The sequence below is a fragment of the Cynara cardunculus genome (genome assembly GCF_001531365.2).
Source record: "Cynara cardunculus var. scolymus isolate 2C chromosome LG 4, CcrdV1, whole genome shotgun sequence".
NCBI classification, from domain to species: Eukaryota; Viridiplantae; Streptophyta; class Magnoliopsida; order Asterales; family Asteraceae; genus Cynara; species Cynara cardunculus.
Window position 1 is genome coordinate 19631938 of NC_037531.1, and position 16918 is coordinate 19648855.

At 34.0% G+C, this 16918-nt stretch overlaps 1 protein-coding gene across 1 annotated transcript; it reads right to left on the bottom strand.

Moving 5' to 3' along the window:
* Window positions 1-2341: 2341 nt before the first annotated feature.
* Window positions 2342-11101, bottom strand: LOC112510749 (WD-40 repeat-containing protein MSI4-like). Its single transcript, XM_025116074.1, has 15 exons — window positions 10962-11101; window positions 10081-10144; window positions 9153-9239; window positions 8970-9032; window positions 8713-8778; window positions 8513-8587; window positions 7580-7655; window positions 6014-6230; window positions 5827-5908; window positions 5431-5504; window positions 4741-4852; window positions 4587-4661; window positions 3589-3656; window positions 2989-3088; window positions 2342-2696 (listed from the first exon to the last, which is right to left on the bottom strand). The coding sequence occupies exons 1-15, from the start codon at window positions 11099-11101 to the stop codon at window positions 2598-2600; spliced, it is 1398 nt and encodes a 465-aa protein (XP_024971842.1). The 3' UTR covers window positions 2342-2597.
* Between the last annotated feature and the right edge of the window lie 5817 nt (window positions 11102-16918).

The window sequence follows — 16918 nt, forward strand, 5'->3', positions numbered from 1 at the left end:
GTTTTGTGGGTAGTAAATTACAGAACGATCTTTGGATTTTAATTCCACGCCCATTTCTACTTTTCCACTCCTCTTCAATTATTTTAATTAAATAAATAATATAATTTATAAAAACATTATCTTTTTAATTAAAACTAAAATATTAGTTTATTATTAATATTATAATAAAAACCAAATAATTATTTAAATATAAATTTAATTAATAGAAAGGTATTTTATTTCGATCAAATAAAATCTTTTATAATTTAATGTGATAGATTAAGTGCATGTTTGTTAACCACTTGATAATTTAACGAGACTCACAACTTATTCGACAATATATACATGATTATTTGGTAGTGGTTTAATGATATATAAAATGACTTAATCAATAAACTTCTAGAAATAGAGTTTTATGTATAAAACCAAGTTTCTTTGAAACTTATATCCTCTCAATTAAAAAACATGTTCATTTCATCTATGAAAAAAACTCTTCCAAACAAACAACCCATTAGCTTTTTGGGTTCTCAAGAATAATCAAACAGTCTCATCCTATAATTTTAAAATATACTAGTATAATTTTAATGAATAGTAAAAAAATATTAATTATAAAATATAAACGGGTTGGACGGGCCTGTCCATCTTTATTTTTACATTTCTCATATCTGTCCGTTAATTTTAATGAACAAATATGGGTTCGTCCATTTTCTCGATAATGGTTGCCCAAGCCCGTATTTTTACCGGACCGGATGGGCTGGGTCTAGCGGGTCATCCTCCCCATAAACAGCACTGCATGGACCGTGGCCTCAGGTCACAACCAAAGTCTTGTAAATCACATGTGATTTTACTTACGCTTTTAATATAAATTTATGTATAATTCGACCATTTTCTTATTATATTGATTAGTATACTCATTAAACCTAAGAGTCTATATGCAATTGTGACACTACTTCCTTTTAAACATCACCATCACTCAGTAGCTAATCACCATCTACCAACCACCACCTATCACCATCACTAAACCTCCTATAAATACCATACTTTCTTTAATAGATGTCTTTGTTTGCAAGACTTTCATCCATCAACTCATTAAAAATTCTAACAAAAATAAAATAAGAGTTTGTTTGGTAGTTGCTGAATGTTTTGATGTAGAATGATTAAAAGACTTTCATGATATAGTATAAAATGAAATATAATTGTTTGGAATTGTTTACAATGAATTTAGGGTGCTCAATGGTTAAGGGATGTCAATGATACAAAATCATTCAGAGGGTTTAGAAACATTAAGAGCCAGATTTTTTTTAAAACAAGATTTACCTCTTAATGATTCAGAAAGTTGTCTCTTAATGGAACTATTAAGAGGTAAAGAAACAACCCCTTAATGTGTTTAACCCTTAATAGTTCTATTAAGAGTCAGCCTCTAAATCGTTAAAAGTTGAATCTTGTTTGGCAAAAAGAAAAGTCTGTCTCATAATAGTTCTAAAACTCTCTCAATGATTTTGTATCTTGGGTTTCCCTTAACCATTCAGCGCCCTAATTTCACTGTAAACAATTACCCAAACAATTATATTTATCATAAAGAGTCTCTTAATCATTTTAACCACTTAATCATTATGCACCAGACCATTCAGCAACTGCCAAACAGACCTTGAAAACAATCTGGAAACCTAAATCATGTGAAAATATGTAAAACTCATAGATTGCTTTACAAATAAAGTTCCAACATATGTTAAAAAGAAATTATCTGGCTGGACTCCAACATCCCCTACAACAGAGACCAAACAGTGAGACAGACACAGATTGTCCATGACTATTTACTTGTCAAAAATAATCCAGAAAAAAACCTTAAAACCATGTGAGAATATGTAAAACCCATAAATTACTCTCCAACCTAAACCATGTGAGAACATGTAGAACTCATAGATTACTCTCCAAAATATTCATTTAGAAAAAAAGGTTCTAACATATATTAAAAGATATTATCCAAGTTTAGCCGATGCTAGACTCGAACTTATGACAATCAAACCGACCAACATCCAATTAATCCACCGATGACCGGTTATCCTTCCAACCATCATCCAATTAATTTGTTTTCAAATTGCTTAAATCGTAAAATGTTTTGTGTGAGATTTTGAATTTTTAACTTCTCTTGTGTTGGCTTTAACACATATCAAAAGTGATTAATTAATTTGTATCGTTGTTAAAAAATTGGATTTGAAATAACAAACTGGATGGATCCAAAATCATCGGATCATCTATTGCATATCTAATAACTATCCAATAAAAATATCCAATCGATTGAACCTAACCTAACCGATCCAATCATCAATTGGATCAATCATCCAATGTTAATTGGATCGGATCGGATCGCAAAAGCGACTTGACCACACGGTTTACAATTTGGGGTGCTAGAGTTCCAAAAAACGTCCGATATGATAAATAACAATTTGCCAATCCAGTCATCGTTGAATTGACCAACCGGAAAAGGGGATGAAGTTTCCACAACGATGTAATGCAGATTAGCTTCCTGCAAATCCCCCCATGAATTCTAAACGGTACAACAATCCACGAGCTCGTTATAATCCGAAAAAATCCTAAAAGTTCTATTCTATGAAATCCTACGGCGATGAGCAAGTGAGGATGTGAGATCTGAATTTATCGAGCTCCGTAATTACCTCCTGCTGTGGACGATAAATTAAATCGATCATCCGCCATATCTGCACAAATTCATACCAGTTTAGGTCCAGAAGTACAAATGGTAATCTTAATCGGGAGTAGAGATAGCACAAAAAGCCTGGAGCCTGGGCCCTAACAAGCCCACAGCCCAGACCGAAATGCCCAATCAAGCCAAAAAAAAATCAAAATCCCAAATAAGCCAGGCCTGAAGAAGCCCGATGGGGACTAAAAAATCCCGAGCTTGTTTTTGCTTGCTAAAAACAGGCTTAGAAGTCTGGGCCTGGTGCATCTTCAGGGGGCCTCAAAGTAACCATGTAAAGTGGGAAAGCTCACCTGTAAGGTCCCGCCCCCACCAGTACTTTCATCATCGTTAGATACGCTAACAATTGTCCATGGATCATGTGCATTCCAGTGAAAATCAACCACCTTGTCCCTACAATCATACACGAATACCATTCAGTTCGTATAAACCAACCCTCAATGATGAAAATGAAATCTTACATTCCAAAATCAATACCATCAACATTATGTAAAAATTTGCGCAAAAAGGTTGATTATAAGCATCCTCAACCAGCCCCACATGGAACCCGCCCCCTACGCGCCACATGTAAGGAGACATTTCGTGAGCCAACTCAGTGGCCAAGGCAAACGGAGGGATTCAAGCCCACATCCTGTGGGATTTGAACTTTTATCTTGCATTAAATTGGGCAAAGTCCCCCGCCCCTTTGCCAACTGGCTACACACCCGAGGGAGATATTATGTAAATATTACTAATGGACAAAGATGTAACTTGTGATTGATATTTTAACCAAGAAAAAAATGTTGCATTTATCTTAGAATTGCCAGAAAAAGAGAGAGAAACTGGATATATTCACATGTGCTGCATTACACAATGAACAAAGGATTCACTGATGAAGATGATGAGCTTTTTACCTGTGCCCAGAATGGCGGAACAATAAGCCTTGTGCAATTTTTGAGGCTGTACCAGAACATTCACCAATCTGCTCAACCACAAACATGTTTAGAAAGACAAGCAGAAGGAGCAAACAGTTGTAATACTCCTTCCGTCCCAAAATAAGTGTTCACTTTCAAAAGTAGCTACCTACTTTCCAATTCTACCTCAGGGTGCGTTTGGTATCCAAACAGGTCGGACGGAACAGGACGGAAGTCACGGAAAAGTTGTTCAATGTTTGGCAAGACAAAATTGGACGGGACAGAACAGATAAAATGACCAATTTACCTCTAATGAGTTGTTTATATATTTTATATATTTTGATTAATTTATGCAATTTATTAAATTATAAGATATATATATATATATATATATATATATTTATAACAAAATATATCATTAGAAAGTTTCATCAAGACGAAGATGATATCAAAATAAAAGTGTACGTCGTTTCCAATAAAAATATAATTTGATTAGTTTATGTAATTTATTATTATTATTATTTAATAAATTACATAAATCAACCAAAATATAGAAACCATGTAAAAATAATATTGAGGACGGTAAAGTAAAAGTTTAAAGAGTGTAAAATACAATAAATAAAATTTAAACAATGAATAAAATGAAAAGTGTGAGGCGTATTTGATGTTTTAGAAGAGAATTAAATATTATTTTGATGTTATATTGATAAAATATAGGTCTGTTCCACCTTGTTCCATGGGGTGGGGATGGGACACGCCTGTTCCAATTTGTTCCACTCTGTTCTACATAAAAGTCTTGCCAAACATGGAACAATGATCCTTGTTATATCCTGTCCACCCAGTGTACCAAACTCACCCTTAACGATGAGATAGAGAAATTCATTACTCCCATGCTTATTAAGGGTGTAATTATTATTTAGTTAACTAAAAAATATCCATTTTCATTGTGATGGAGGGAGTATACAAAAGAAGTGCACAATGAAAGATAAGATTCACACCTTGTTATGATCCCAGATGTTCAAGACTCCATCCTCTGCCGAACTGCCAAAGACAGACGATTTGTCCGGGGACCACTGAAATATATATAATTTTACAAATATTTTAGAATAATCTAGAAATAATAAAACGTCAACAGCCACAAAAAATCTATACCTGTACACAAAGGACAGCAGCACTGTGATTCTCAAATATGTGGATAGGTGATCCAACCCCATTGGCAGTGAGATTCCGACGATCAAACAAGCGAACAGTGTTATCAGCTGACCTAAAAAGAAAATGATTTACTGAAGCTCAGCAACTGCTTTATTTTCCATGTACACTATTATACACTCTTTGCTTTATTATTTACGTGTAATCTACCGTCATGGTTTAAAGGTGTGTTACTGCATTTGGTAAGCAGACGGGATTAGACAGGAGTGGACAGGCAAGAGTGAGGTAGGTGGGTGAAATTATTCTGGAAGGTCAAAAATTAAACTTTGACATGGATGGTATAGTAATTTACCAATTTTGTCCCATCTCACTGATTTTTGTTCCAACTATTTTGGTGGCATGGGGCAGAAAAAGTGCATTTTGATCCCACACGTGTCATGTACTGTCCCAGACTCCCAGTCTAATGTCATGCCAAACATGGACAAATAAGTTTTTGTTATGTCCTGTTCCATCTTGTCCAGCATACCAAACACAAAAAGAATAGTGAAATGGATGCCAAAAGTGCCAAAATCTAAAATCTTGAAGCTCAATTATAAAATAAAAAAGATAGTTTTATTTAAGAATTTTTCATCAATGTGTAATAGTTCCTAATGAGCACATAATATGGGAGAAGAAAGCATGTCTGCTTATTACCCTGTCAATATGAGGTTTTCATCAAGTGAATTCCAATCAACACAGTGAAGATCAGCATTGTGTGCTTTCTCAACCTGCAAAAGAACCACAAAGAATTGAAATTAGATTTCTACATTTATACAAAGCAAAAATATTTGCAAAACATAGAGGGCGGACAACTGAAAATGGCGCATAGGCAAATGCTATTTGTGGGAGAAGTCTCAACAATTAAGGATGAGATGAAGACTTGATTCACTGGTTATCAGCCAATACTAAAGCGTAAAGCCCTCATTGCTTTAAAGCCTAACTGTGATGGCAAAAACAAACCAAATAGATTTTTTTTAATGAAAACCAACCGTTCAACTCCTAAAATAAGCAGCATTTTGTCGAATAAGGTAAAGCAGATGTCTAAGTTACCTTGACAGCAGGAGAAGAGCCAATTCTTGCATCCCATAGGATAAGACAGGAATCATCACCAACACTACAGAATTCTTGTGCGCTTCACCAAAACAGAATTCAAAAAGGTTCCAATTAGCTAATTAGATCTATSATACCAATTGAAAAGAMGGGTTATGTTTCACAGCATARGACAGGTGTCAGAYACCTAGAGGGACTGAAATGTACATCTTCAACGGTATCGTCATGCCCTTGGAAGACCCCTCTTGCTTGAATAACAGGGCTCTCAGTACGTTTATCGTCATCCCCACCAGTCTTCAGGTTCTTACCACCACTAGCTCCTGGAGACTTCGTTAGCCCTGGTTCTGTTGCCAATGTAGAGATATGATCATGAATACTCCACAAAACAACCGATTTGTCCTTGCCTGCCACCACAACAAACAAACAACACAAAACTTGATTACATATATAAACCAAATATTGTATAAGAGAAACAATAACTTAGAAAAATACAATGGCAAAAACAGCAACATTCATGCAACCAGATCATACGCATAATTCCTTAGCTTTGTATATAGTAAATGTGTATCAAGCCAAATAAGTTCTAATAGCTTATAGTGCATTTACAATGGAAAAGAAATAAGTTAGTTCCCTAAAGCTTGTAGTATCCTTTTGTAAACTGAATGCTAATTTGCTTAAAATGAAATAACTACACAAAATTACAGTTAAAGGCCTAATTAGGGGTGCTCAAAAACCCAACCAACCCAACCCAACCAGAAGCAACCCGTGGTCTAATTGAATTGTAAAATCTTCAAACTATAGGTATTGGGTTGGAATTGGGTTACGGTCATTTGAACCCAGCCCAACCCGATATCCTTTTATTTCTTGGACTTAATATGATTGTGAAGACCCTATTAGTGTGTGCATTAGACGAATAAACCATCACGTACCCTTTTCATATACATATATTTTCAATCTCTTCTCCACTTCTATATAACTCCTTAATCCTTATATATGTTCAGTAAATGTGGACATATATATGCAAACTGAGAAAAGCAGTTGAATGTTATATACCTAAAGGAGTATGGATAAGTTGTATCAAATGATTGATGATGAAAAAAGAATTATGAGTAGAGAAAAACAACATATTCAAGGTAAACAACATAGGAGAATATTTTGATGTATCAGAGTATTAACCCGACTACCCGTACGGTTTGGTTTGGATTGAGTTGCACTTTGGTTTGGGTTGAAATTTTTCAAACCGCAAACATTGGGTTAGGTTGTTCAAATGCCTTCAACCCAATCAACCCAACCCATGACCCCTAGACCTAATGACATGTCCCTATATTAAAAGCTGAATAAATGAATAAATCAATATGACCCAGAGGAAGAAAAAATAACGTTAGATACAAACTACAATGTGTCGCTACGATCAAATCATTTCGGTTTGCAACGAGTATGTACATGCCCCTCAACCATCGTTATTACTTTCCTAGTAAAGATATGAATCAGAAAGCAAAGATGCAAAGCAGAACCATTATGTCATCAATTTTAGGCGAAAGCATAATAAGCATGTATAAAGTATAAACACACTATATACAGGAGAACATACATAAGTTTCCTTTTCTATGTTTTTAAATTTAATCAAATGAAAGGTCGCCTTTAACCTAGTGTTGAATCATTAGAAATCGATCATTTTTTGTATATCAGCATCAAGAACTGTTAAAATGGCCATATTTCACAAAGTAGATCAAGGTTCATTCAAATGTATCACCTCCAGAAAGTACAAGGGGTTCGCTCCGGCACATGGCAAGAGCAAATTCTGCATTTTCTTGGTGACCCCTCAAGATCTGCAAGATGGACAACACAAAAGGGTATCAAGTCTCTTCTTGGAAACTGACACAAACATCAAATGTAATTACATAAACCGACATAACCATGTATATCCACATTTCCACATCCTTAGACTCATAAAGGAGCAATAAAGAGGATGACATGGGGGAAGACCCTAAGACCATCCACACACATCTTTCAAAGCAATTGCAAAAAAGCAATTTGATGCCACATAGGATTTCACTTGCTATTTTTGCAATTGTGTTTGCAAGCCACGTGGACATCCATTAACATTGAATAACATTGAAATATAATATGTAGAACAATTAATTTTATAAATTAATAATGTTAATGTATTTTTAATTACATTAATTATATAATAAATTAAATTATTTTATATGTAATATTTTTAATTCAATAAATGTTGTGTTTTGATATGATTTAATAAATTAATGTTTCAAATTTAAAACAATAAATTATATAATTATATCATATATTAGTCGTTTTAATTAACATTTAATTAAAATAAAACATGTTATTAATTAAAATATGTANTTTTAATTAACATTGAATTAAAATAAAACATGTTATTAATTAAAATATGTAATATTAGAATGTATATATAAATAATTTATAAAATAGTTAATAAATGTTGTAGTAGGGACCACTTTTGAAAGTGTAGGTGACGTGGCACAGTTGAAAGTGTTGTAGGTGAATTGAAGGTGTGTGGAAGATAATTGCAAAAACTGATGTGGCACAATTGAAAGTGTAAATGGATTGCAGGGATGTGGATGGTCTAAAGAAAAAAGAAAGAAAATGTGTAGATAGGGATATAAAAAAAACTCAGAACCATGGCTCCCAACAAAGGACCCACCAAATCTGGACGAGACTCTGGGGCTCCCAAAACAACATGGCGATTAGGCTGAGCTTCAACATCCCAGATAAGGACCTGATTTATAGAGGAAGGCAATGGGATAAAGAATTAATAATGTAAGAACAGAAACATAATGAAACACTATATCTATCAAAACCGGCCAAATCCACAAAAAAGAAGTGCGTAAATTGAGTGCATACATCAGGACTGTCCGTATGTGTAGCTATTATATTGCTGTTTTGAGGAAGCTCCCTGATGCGATTTACCTGCACAGATATCAGCAAAGCCAAAGAAACATAAAAATACATCTTCGAGAAATACTGCACACATGCGATAATAATTTTTGAAAGAATTCCATTACATGGATAGAATATTAACCAACCATGATTATGAACGACATTGTAATCAGAAACAGAAAAATAGGACAAGATAAGGGTTTGATGGCATTGAGAAATACCTCTCCAGGATGTATGATTGTTTTAAACTTCTTTACGTAGGGTGATCGTGCTTCTTCATTGAACTACACAAACATCAATAGTTACAAATAAGATCATACATTGAATTCAGAAAGAAAAAAGAGGTATTTTATGATAATCACGTGAACCAGAACCAACAATTTTCAGATAACTATTGGACTCACCTGTGATATGTGTTCTGCTGCTGCTACCCTGGGTTTGACAATTTCACAATTTGCTATCACAAGGGTGTTTGGAACACTACCATCAGTCTGAACAGAGATGATTAGAAAGAATGAAAGGGCAGTAAAACAAATATGTTACAATTCACATTTTGGATCCCAAAATGGCAAGAAAACAGACAAACTTTGATATTGACATTTCAACATGAAATTCAGATGAGATAAGATAGAAGGAACTTCATTCAATTTAGATAAGGTAGAGGATTAATGAATTCAGTCACCTGTGGATTTCAGCAATTGCTGAAAATTAGCATTTAACATTAATGAAAACATAAGAAGCTTCATTAATCGATTTTCTGATATTCAAAAACTGAGCACTGGTGGTGTATCCTAAAATATTAAAAGTCGGATTTTCTGGGAACAAATGATATTAGAATGTGAGTTGGCAACAGTTTGAAATATCAGAGGACCTCGACTCTTCTGGTTCTTTTTTCTTCTTTTCCTTTTTTAGTTAATGGAGTCAATGGGGTGGCAACTACATGTATCACATATGGATCTTAGTCTAAGGGGGGAAGGAGCCATGGAAGAAAAACCAAGAGAGCATCAACTGGCCACTTACAAGGCTTGATACCAACTCTCACATGGAGAAAGCAAGGGGTGTGAGTTTTCCAGTTGAGCTAATGATTGTGGATTGCAGTTTTCGGTTCACAGAAATCACATATGGTCTGTGGAAACATAGAAATGATAAGCAATGCATTTATGATGATCCCAAATTGTTCGTCATCCACACAACAATATGGTTGTAGATGCTCATATGACTAAGTTTTTAGAATTGTATTTTTTTTTTCCTTTATAGTTCTTCGCGTAAACCATCATTTGCAATTTACATAAAATCTTTCAAACATACGTTGAGGTAAGAACATCATGTTACCTGTTCGGAGAGGTAGAGTCGTTGGCGACTCTTGTAAGTAGCTTGCTCCAACTGTGGTCCCCATCTATTAAGAAGCCAAATTTACAAAACAATAACCAATGTAAGCGGACCCAACCATGAGCCTAGTCTAAAAAAACTTGTCTAGCCCTACAAGAGTAAATCTGAGTATAACGACCCGAAAATTCGCAACGATTGTCTAGTAGAGAAATATGTAAAAAGTAAAAGCATACAATTCCGGCACACTATCCTACCTCAAAGATAAGGATTAGTTATAATCTAAGAAACTCCTAGTTACTGGAAAGCTAGAATCAGGGTAGGCCATTCAGGGGTACACCAACTCAGGAAATCCAAAAATAAATGGTGAAATGGCATGGCATGGCATGAATACAGAACATGTTTGCTTGTTATGCACAACAGCACAAGCAATCTCATATAGAATTAAATCAAAAACAGATAGTCAAAATGTGTTTTGCATGTTGGTCCTTTAAGCATCATCATGCCGTCAAGCATCTCATACGATGACAGCATGAATATTGAATTAGCCCACCAAACATACGTCTGTCAACAGGATGGCAATGAGACGATGACCCCTAATGATGGTCCAACTCCCATGATCAAGTGAGTTAAATAAAACCTCCACTAGCTAGATGATCCCTGGTTAATTCGATAACTCCATTCTAGAAATTAAGCAACAAGGACTATAAAGCAGTATGAATAATTTCACTGGTTGCTCCGCTAATCCAGCATATACGATACGCTTTATCGACTTTGTTTTGAAGAATGTAGCTACTAACGATGAAATCACACACCAAATACTAGCTCAAATGTAAAACCATAAAAAACAACGAGAAAATGAAACCCTAGAGAGTGAGAATACGAACCGGCAAGAAAGAGACGGCCAGACGAGATTGTGGTTGGCGAGCCAGTCGTAGAGAATTGGAACGAGATACTTCCACTGTGAGTAACGCTCGTCGACCGTCGGCCGACCTCCCCCGGCGACTTTGCCGCCTCTCTCCTTCATTCTCTCTGTTGCTTTTTGTTTTCCCGCCTCTTTGGATGTCTAATTTTTCTGCTGCTGTAGCTGTTTCTTTTAGCAGTCGCTTTTGCACGATTCAGAAAGTTACAAATTTGGTCCCTTGACTTATAGTAAACTTACGTTTTTAGTTTATAAATTTATTGTCTTACAGTTTTAGTACATATTACAACTTTTTCCGAACAAATTGCATGAAAAACTAACGTACTTTAACTTGATTCATGTTTTGGGTAATGGACTTTCAAAACTTCCATTTTGGTACCTAAGATGTAAATTTTTAAACATTTAAGTACCCAGATAACCGGTTGAAAACTAATTTTAGATTAAAAAAAGACTAATTTTAAATTAAAATAATTTATATTACTAACCACATCAGCAAATGATACTAAGTTGGATACCATATCACTCGGGACATTAGCATAATAACCTGTTAATGCTTCAACCAGTTACTCGGATGCTTAAATGTTTAAAACTTTACATTTTAGGTGCCAAAATATAAATTATGAAAATACATTACCCAAACTAAGAATCAAGTTAAAGTACGTTACTTTTTCATTTTAAATTTGTATCTAAAATTATTATTTTGATTTTAAGTTGGAATAATTAAGGATTAATCGTTTGAAACTTTGAAAAATTTAAGATTCGTACAAGAAAATTACCTTAAGATTTTGTTTTACATTGTTTTTTCCATCTAAATATAGTATTTAATGTATTGATTAATATGTATATATTTTGGTTCACAGTGTGAAACCTTAACGTGTATCTTTGTTTCACAAACATCTAAAAAGGGGACCTAGATGCATATAAGACAAACACATTGTAAATAAATGTATGTTAATCGTCACATTAAATTATAGTTATGATGGAAAAAACACATGAAATAACATAAGATGTATTAGTTATTAACTGTCTCATGATTTAGAAGAATTATGCAAAAATATCCCTATAATAAACAATTCTAACTTTCATTTTAACTGTATTATTGTTTATGATCATAATAATTACATTTTAGAAGGCAATAAATTATATACGAATCGACTAATCTCAGAGTGATCACCCGCGACCACCGCATTTGAATATCTGTGGTCACAAAGGGATTTTTATTCCTCCTTCCAGATTCGAATCCAATGAGAAACAAAAAATCTCCTTTATGGCCATGGAGGTTCAAATACGGTGACTCTAAGCTACGCACGAAGCGGGTAGTCGCCCTATGATTAATCAGCTCGTATAACGGGTTGGATATTCAGGTTAATAAAATAATTGGTTTGATCATTATTGAATAAATAAAATAGTTTATTGTCAAACTTATAAATGTGATTGAAGTTGGAGGAGCAAGATTGTAATTTGTCTAGTTTTATTATGGGTAATTTTAAAAGGTTAAAATGTACTTTTATAAATTTCCTTTATTACAAGTTAAACATGACTCCTGCAATACAACGATATATATCTCGATTTTAATGATATATACATAAATTTCATGTTTCTTTTTACGCCATTGACCCCTCGTTCCCTCCGTGCGTCAGATTCCAAAACTAAAGTTGAGCGAGGGTTTTAGGTCACCTTCAAAATCAAGCGGATGCCCCTTTAAGACGTCTACGTTTTTTTTATGGTAATCAAGTAAGCAGATGCACGAGACCTTGTTCAATCCTTAATAGGTATGTCCTTAAACCTATGACCTATTTTGTATCCGGACAAAATCATATTTACCAGACAACCCATTTACCAACTGAGCTATACACCAGAGGCATAATAATCATATTATTATCATGATTATTTGATAATAATTAAAAAAAAAGTTAATAATGTATGATCATCAAAGTTTGTTTTTGTTATTATTAATTTATTTAAAAAAGGAATGGTGTTGCTTTTCAAATATAAATAGCTGGATCATTATACATTTTATTAACAAATTTGTATTTAATAAAAAATTATAAAATTTAGTATTACACTACAAAAACATTTAGGTCATGTTTGGTTTGCAGGAATGAAATTAATTTGGGGGATTTGGATTTCAAATTTATTACAATCTCATGTTTAATTTGTTGGATTGTCTGAATTTAAAATCCTACAAACATAACATTTTGAAATCCTTAGGGGATGCTTGGGATTTCACGGCATTTCATAGTAAGCGAGACAAAGACAAAAATCTTACCCAGTAATGAGGGTGGTGACTCTTACCATGGTAAACATTTACTGGGTAAATTGTTGCATATGATACTGTTTTGATAGACTAAAGTCTTACCCGATAAGTAAATGATAATGTCGAATTTTACCGGTAAATGTTTGTTAAAGTATCTCTAAATTTAATAAACTTAAAATATTAAATATTGAATATGACGTATTTATTAAAAATAAATTATTATGTTTTTGTATTATTATTTTTATGAGATAAAAAAGAAAAAAAGAATAATGGGTGGCAAGCAATGGCCGGTCCCTTTTACGAAAAAGGTCCGTAAGTTGGACCCGCAAGTCGGTGGCACGCTGCCACAAACAAACAGTTTGGCGCAAACTTTGGTACTTTACGAACACATAATTTAAATATAAAAATTAAATGATTTTTTAATTAAATTATATGTGATAAAAAATATATAAAATAATAAAATGTACGAGTAAACATAAATCAAAAAGTAACAATTTTGCTTGAGTTTTTTTGGTGTAAATGGAAACTCGAGCTTGAATATTGAAAAAATATCGGAGCATAAATTTGGTTATATCTTTTCGAGCCAAAGTCGAATAATCTACAATCCGACTTGACTCGGCTCGTTAAAGCATCTGCAACATATTTTTTTTAAGACTTGAGATCATGTGAGACAATGTTGTTTTCGTGAGACACGATTTTACACTTGAAACTTCACAACAAAACATTGTGAAGGTAACCTTCACAGTGTTTTTGTGTGTAGATTCATTTTTTTTACTTTCACATCATTTTTACTGTGAAGTTTCAAGTGTACAAATTGTGTCTTACGAAAACAACTTTGTCTCACGTGAACCAATCATATTCTCCAAAATGGGAAAATGGGGACTTTGGACACTGTTTAGCTCTAACAGATTATTTAAATCTTTTTCTTCAAAATAGAGAAAGTAAATTCTTTAAAATTTGGAGAATTCCGCCAAAACTAGGGGTGAGCAGCAGAACCGGGTACCCGGCTATGGAACCGGAACCGCCTTGGAACTGCCGGTTCCGGAACCGGAACCGGAACCGATATGAGTGGTTCCGGTTCCGGTTCCTAAAATACGGAACCGATTGAGAATGGTTCCGGTTCCGGTTCTCAATTTTTCGAAACCGTTACCCGCCGGGTACCCGGTATTTTTCAAGTAAAAAAATAATTATTATTTTTTAATACCAAATTTATATTAGGTTTACATATTGAAAGCACGTCGCCATTTTCTTTCTTCATCTAAATTCTCCATATAAAATGATTCGTATTTTTTCAAATTGTGTATTCACTTGGATTCATAGTATGTAATCGTTAAACTTTGAACATTTACCATTATAATATGTAATCATTAAACTTTGAATATTTTCTATTAGTCTATTATAGTTTGTAATYRTYAAACAATATTTGTAAMAATTATTTTGTATAATTTGTATTCTTGCTTATTTATTTAGTGTTTTGGCAATGTTTTATTTTTTATTTCTAAACAATAAAATTTTAATATTTTAGGAAGCGGGTACCCGGAACCGGTTCCCGGCGGTTCCGGTTCCGGTTCCAAAATTTTAAGAACCGCTCTAACCGGTTCCGGTTCCAATATCTCAAGAACTGCCGGTTCCTGTTCCTGTCAAAAGGGCGGGTACCCGCCTATGCTCACCCCTAGCCAAAACGGTTATCATGAAAGATGAAAAAAATATATTATATCGCACCAATAAGAATTATTTAAACTAAATGTTTAGGAAATATAATCTTTTTGATCAAATGTAAAATATTTCATTAATATAATGACTACTGCAATGTTTAAAATGGAGAATTTGTTGGAGTTGAATGTTTTTTTTTACAAGAATTGAGTTTTGATTTTTCATTTTGGAGAGGGCGGATTACATGATAAAATAACGTACTTTAACTTGATTCTTATTTTGGGTAACATACTTTAAAAACTTTCATTTTGGTATCTAAGATGTAAAGTTTTAAACATTTAAGTTATTGGGTAACTGATTAAAACATTAATCGGTTATCATGCTGATGTGATATTCAACTCAATATTATATGTTGACGTTGTTGATGACATTATTATTATTTTTTTTAAATTATTCTTCAACCGGTTATCCGTGTACTTAATTGTTTAACACTTTACATCTTAAATACCAAAATGAAAGTTTTGAAAGTACATTACAAAAAATACGAATCAAGTTAATGCACGTTATTTTTTAATGCAATTTGTCATTTTTGAAAAATGACATATTAGAGATGCTCTTAATCCCCCGGATGTAATTATGATATTTCCCTCAATCAGTACAACAAGCATTCATAGCTTTTGATTTGTACATAATTTGATCGTCAATCAGTAGATCTTTTTTAATAATTGATTGTATGAACGTAAATTGTCAAGTTATATAGTAATTATTACATACTTACCAAAACATCATATTTATTATCCTAAATTAACCCCCACCCCCAACCACCGTCTCCCTTCACCGTCCTTCACTCTTAGGGATGGTGATTTGCCCCGACCCGGTGGGGAACCCGGTTCACCCGACCCGAACGAGGATGGGGATTCCTCGCTAAAACGGGTCCCGGGGATCCCCGGTAGACTCAAACCAGGGACGGGTCCGGGGACGGGGAATGTTACTCAAAACGGGGTCGGGGCCGGGGATCCCCGGTATAATCAAACTAAAGCATACTTTTTACCGGGTTTTGACCGGGGATTGCTAGAATTTGACCGGGGACAAGATGATAATCCCCGTATCCGCCGGGGACCGGGGCCGGGAGACTGTATTACAAACCGGGGTGGGGCCGGGGATTACTAAACCCGCCCCATCCCCGCCCCGTTGCCATGCCTATTCACTCTCAGATTTCGGATGACCCACTACCGAATATGAACAGCAGATCAATAAAAACCGTAAAGCATAAAGCGACACCCTATTTTCGAAACTTAGTCGATAGCTCCACAAAGCAAGTGAGAACTTTGGAACATATCAAGACGACTATGTCGTTATGTAAATATCGTCAAACTCAATGGGTAGATATGGATAATTGTTAGACGAAAATTAATAAGAGAGGTGAATGGCAGATGTCAGAGCAAACAACTCTCACTTAATGGCAACAACAAACGACCTTTAACAATCATTTACCATTATGCAATGAAATTGAAACCTTGATGACGATCCTGGTAATTTCTACAAGTTAGGGATGAACACATCAAAGATTTAATAAACCTCAATGGCTGATTTGTAATTTACTCTAAAAACCGTTATATATATTTTTTATAAAGATTACAAACGTTGGCATTTCTATTTATTTTTTTAAATATTTACTCTCGTTCTTCTATCCTTTTATCAATCTCGATAGATGGTTGTTGAGTCGAGGGACTAGGACCAAAAAACATTGTACACCATAGGGTTATACATGTAATAAATGAAACTCAAAGGACCAAAACCAAGTCTTCCAATAAACTATAATGACCAAAACCGTAACTTACTCTATAAAAAGGTAAATTACATTCATGGTTTGTTGAAAATTGATGCTTTCATCTATGTATTTTTGAAATAATGGTTTTAGTTCATATGGTATGCAATTCATTGCTATTTTCTTCACGTAATATACAAATTGTTGATGTTTTCGTTCATGTTATTTACAACTCCTTTTTATT

What these genes read in the sequence shown, in the direction of transcription:
- LOC112510749 (XM_025116074.1), bottom strand. Translation starts at nt 11,101, where the DNA reads ATGAAGGAGAGAGGCGGCAAAGTCGCCGGGGGAGGTCGGCCGACGGTC. An exon ending in TGGCCGTCTCTTTCTTGCCG is followed by an intron (nt 10,145 to 10,961) that starts GTTCGTATTCTC and finishes GCTTCTTAATAG; the next exon opens with ATGGGGACCACAGTTGGAGC. An exon ending in CACATACGGACAGTCCTGAT is followed by an intron (nt 8,588 to 8,712) that starts GTATGCACTCAA and finishes TCTATAAATCAG; the next exon opens with GTCCTTATCTGGGATGTTGA.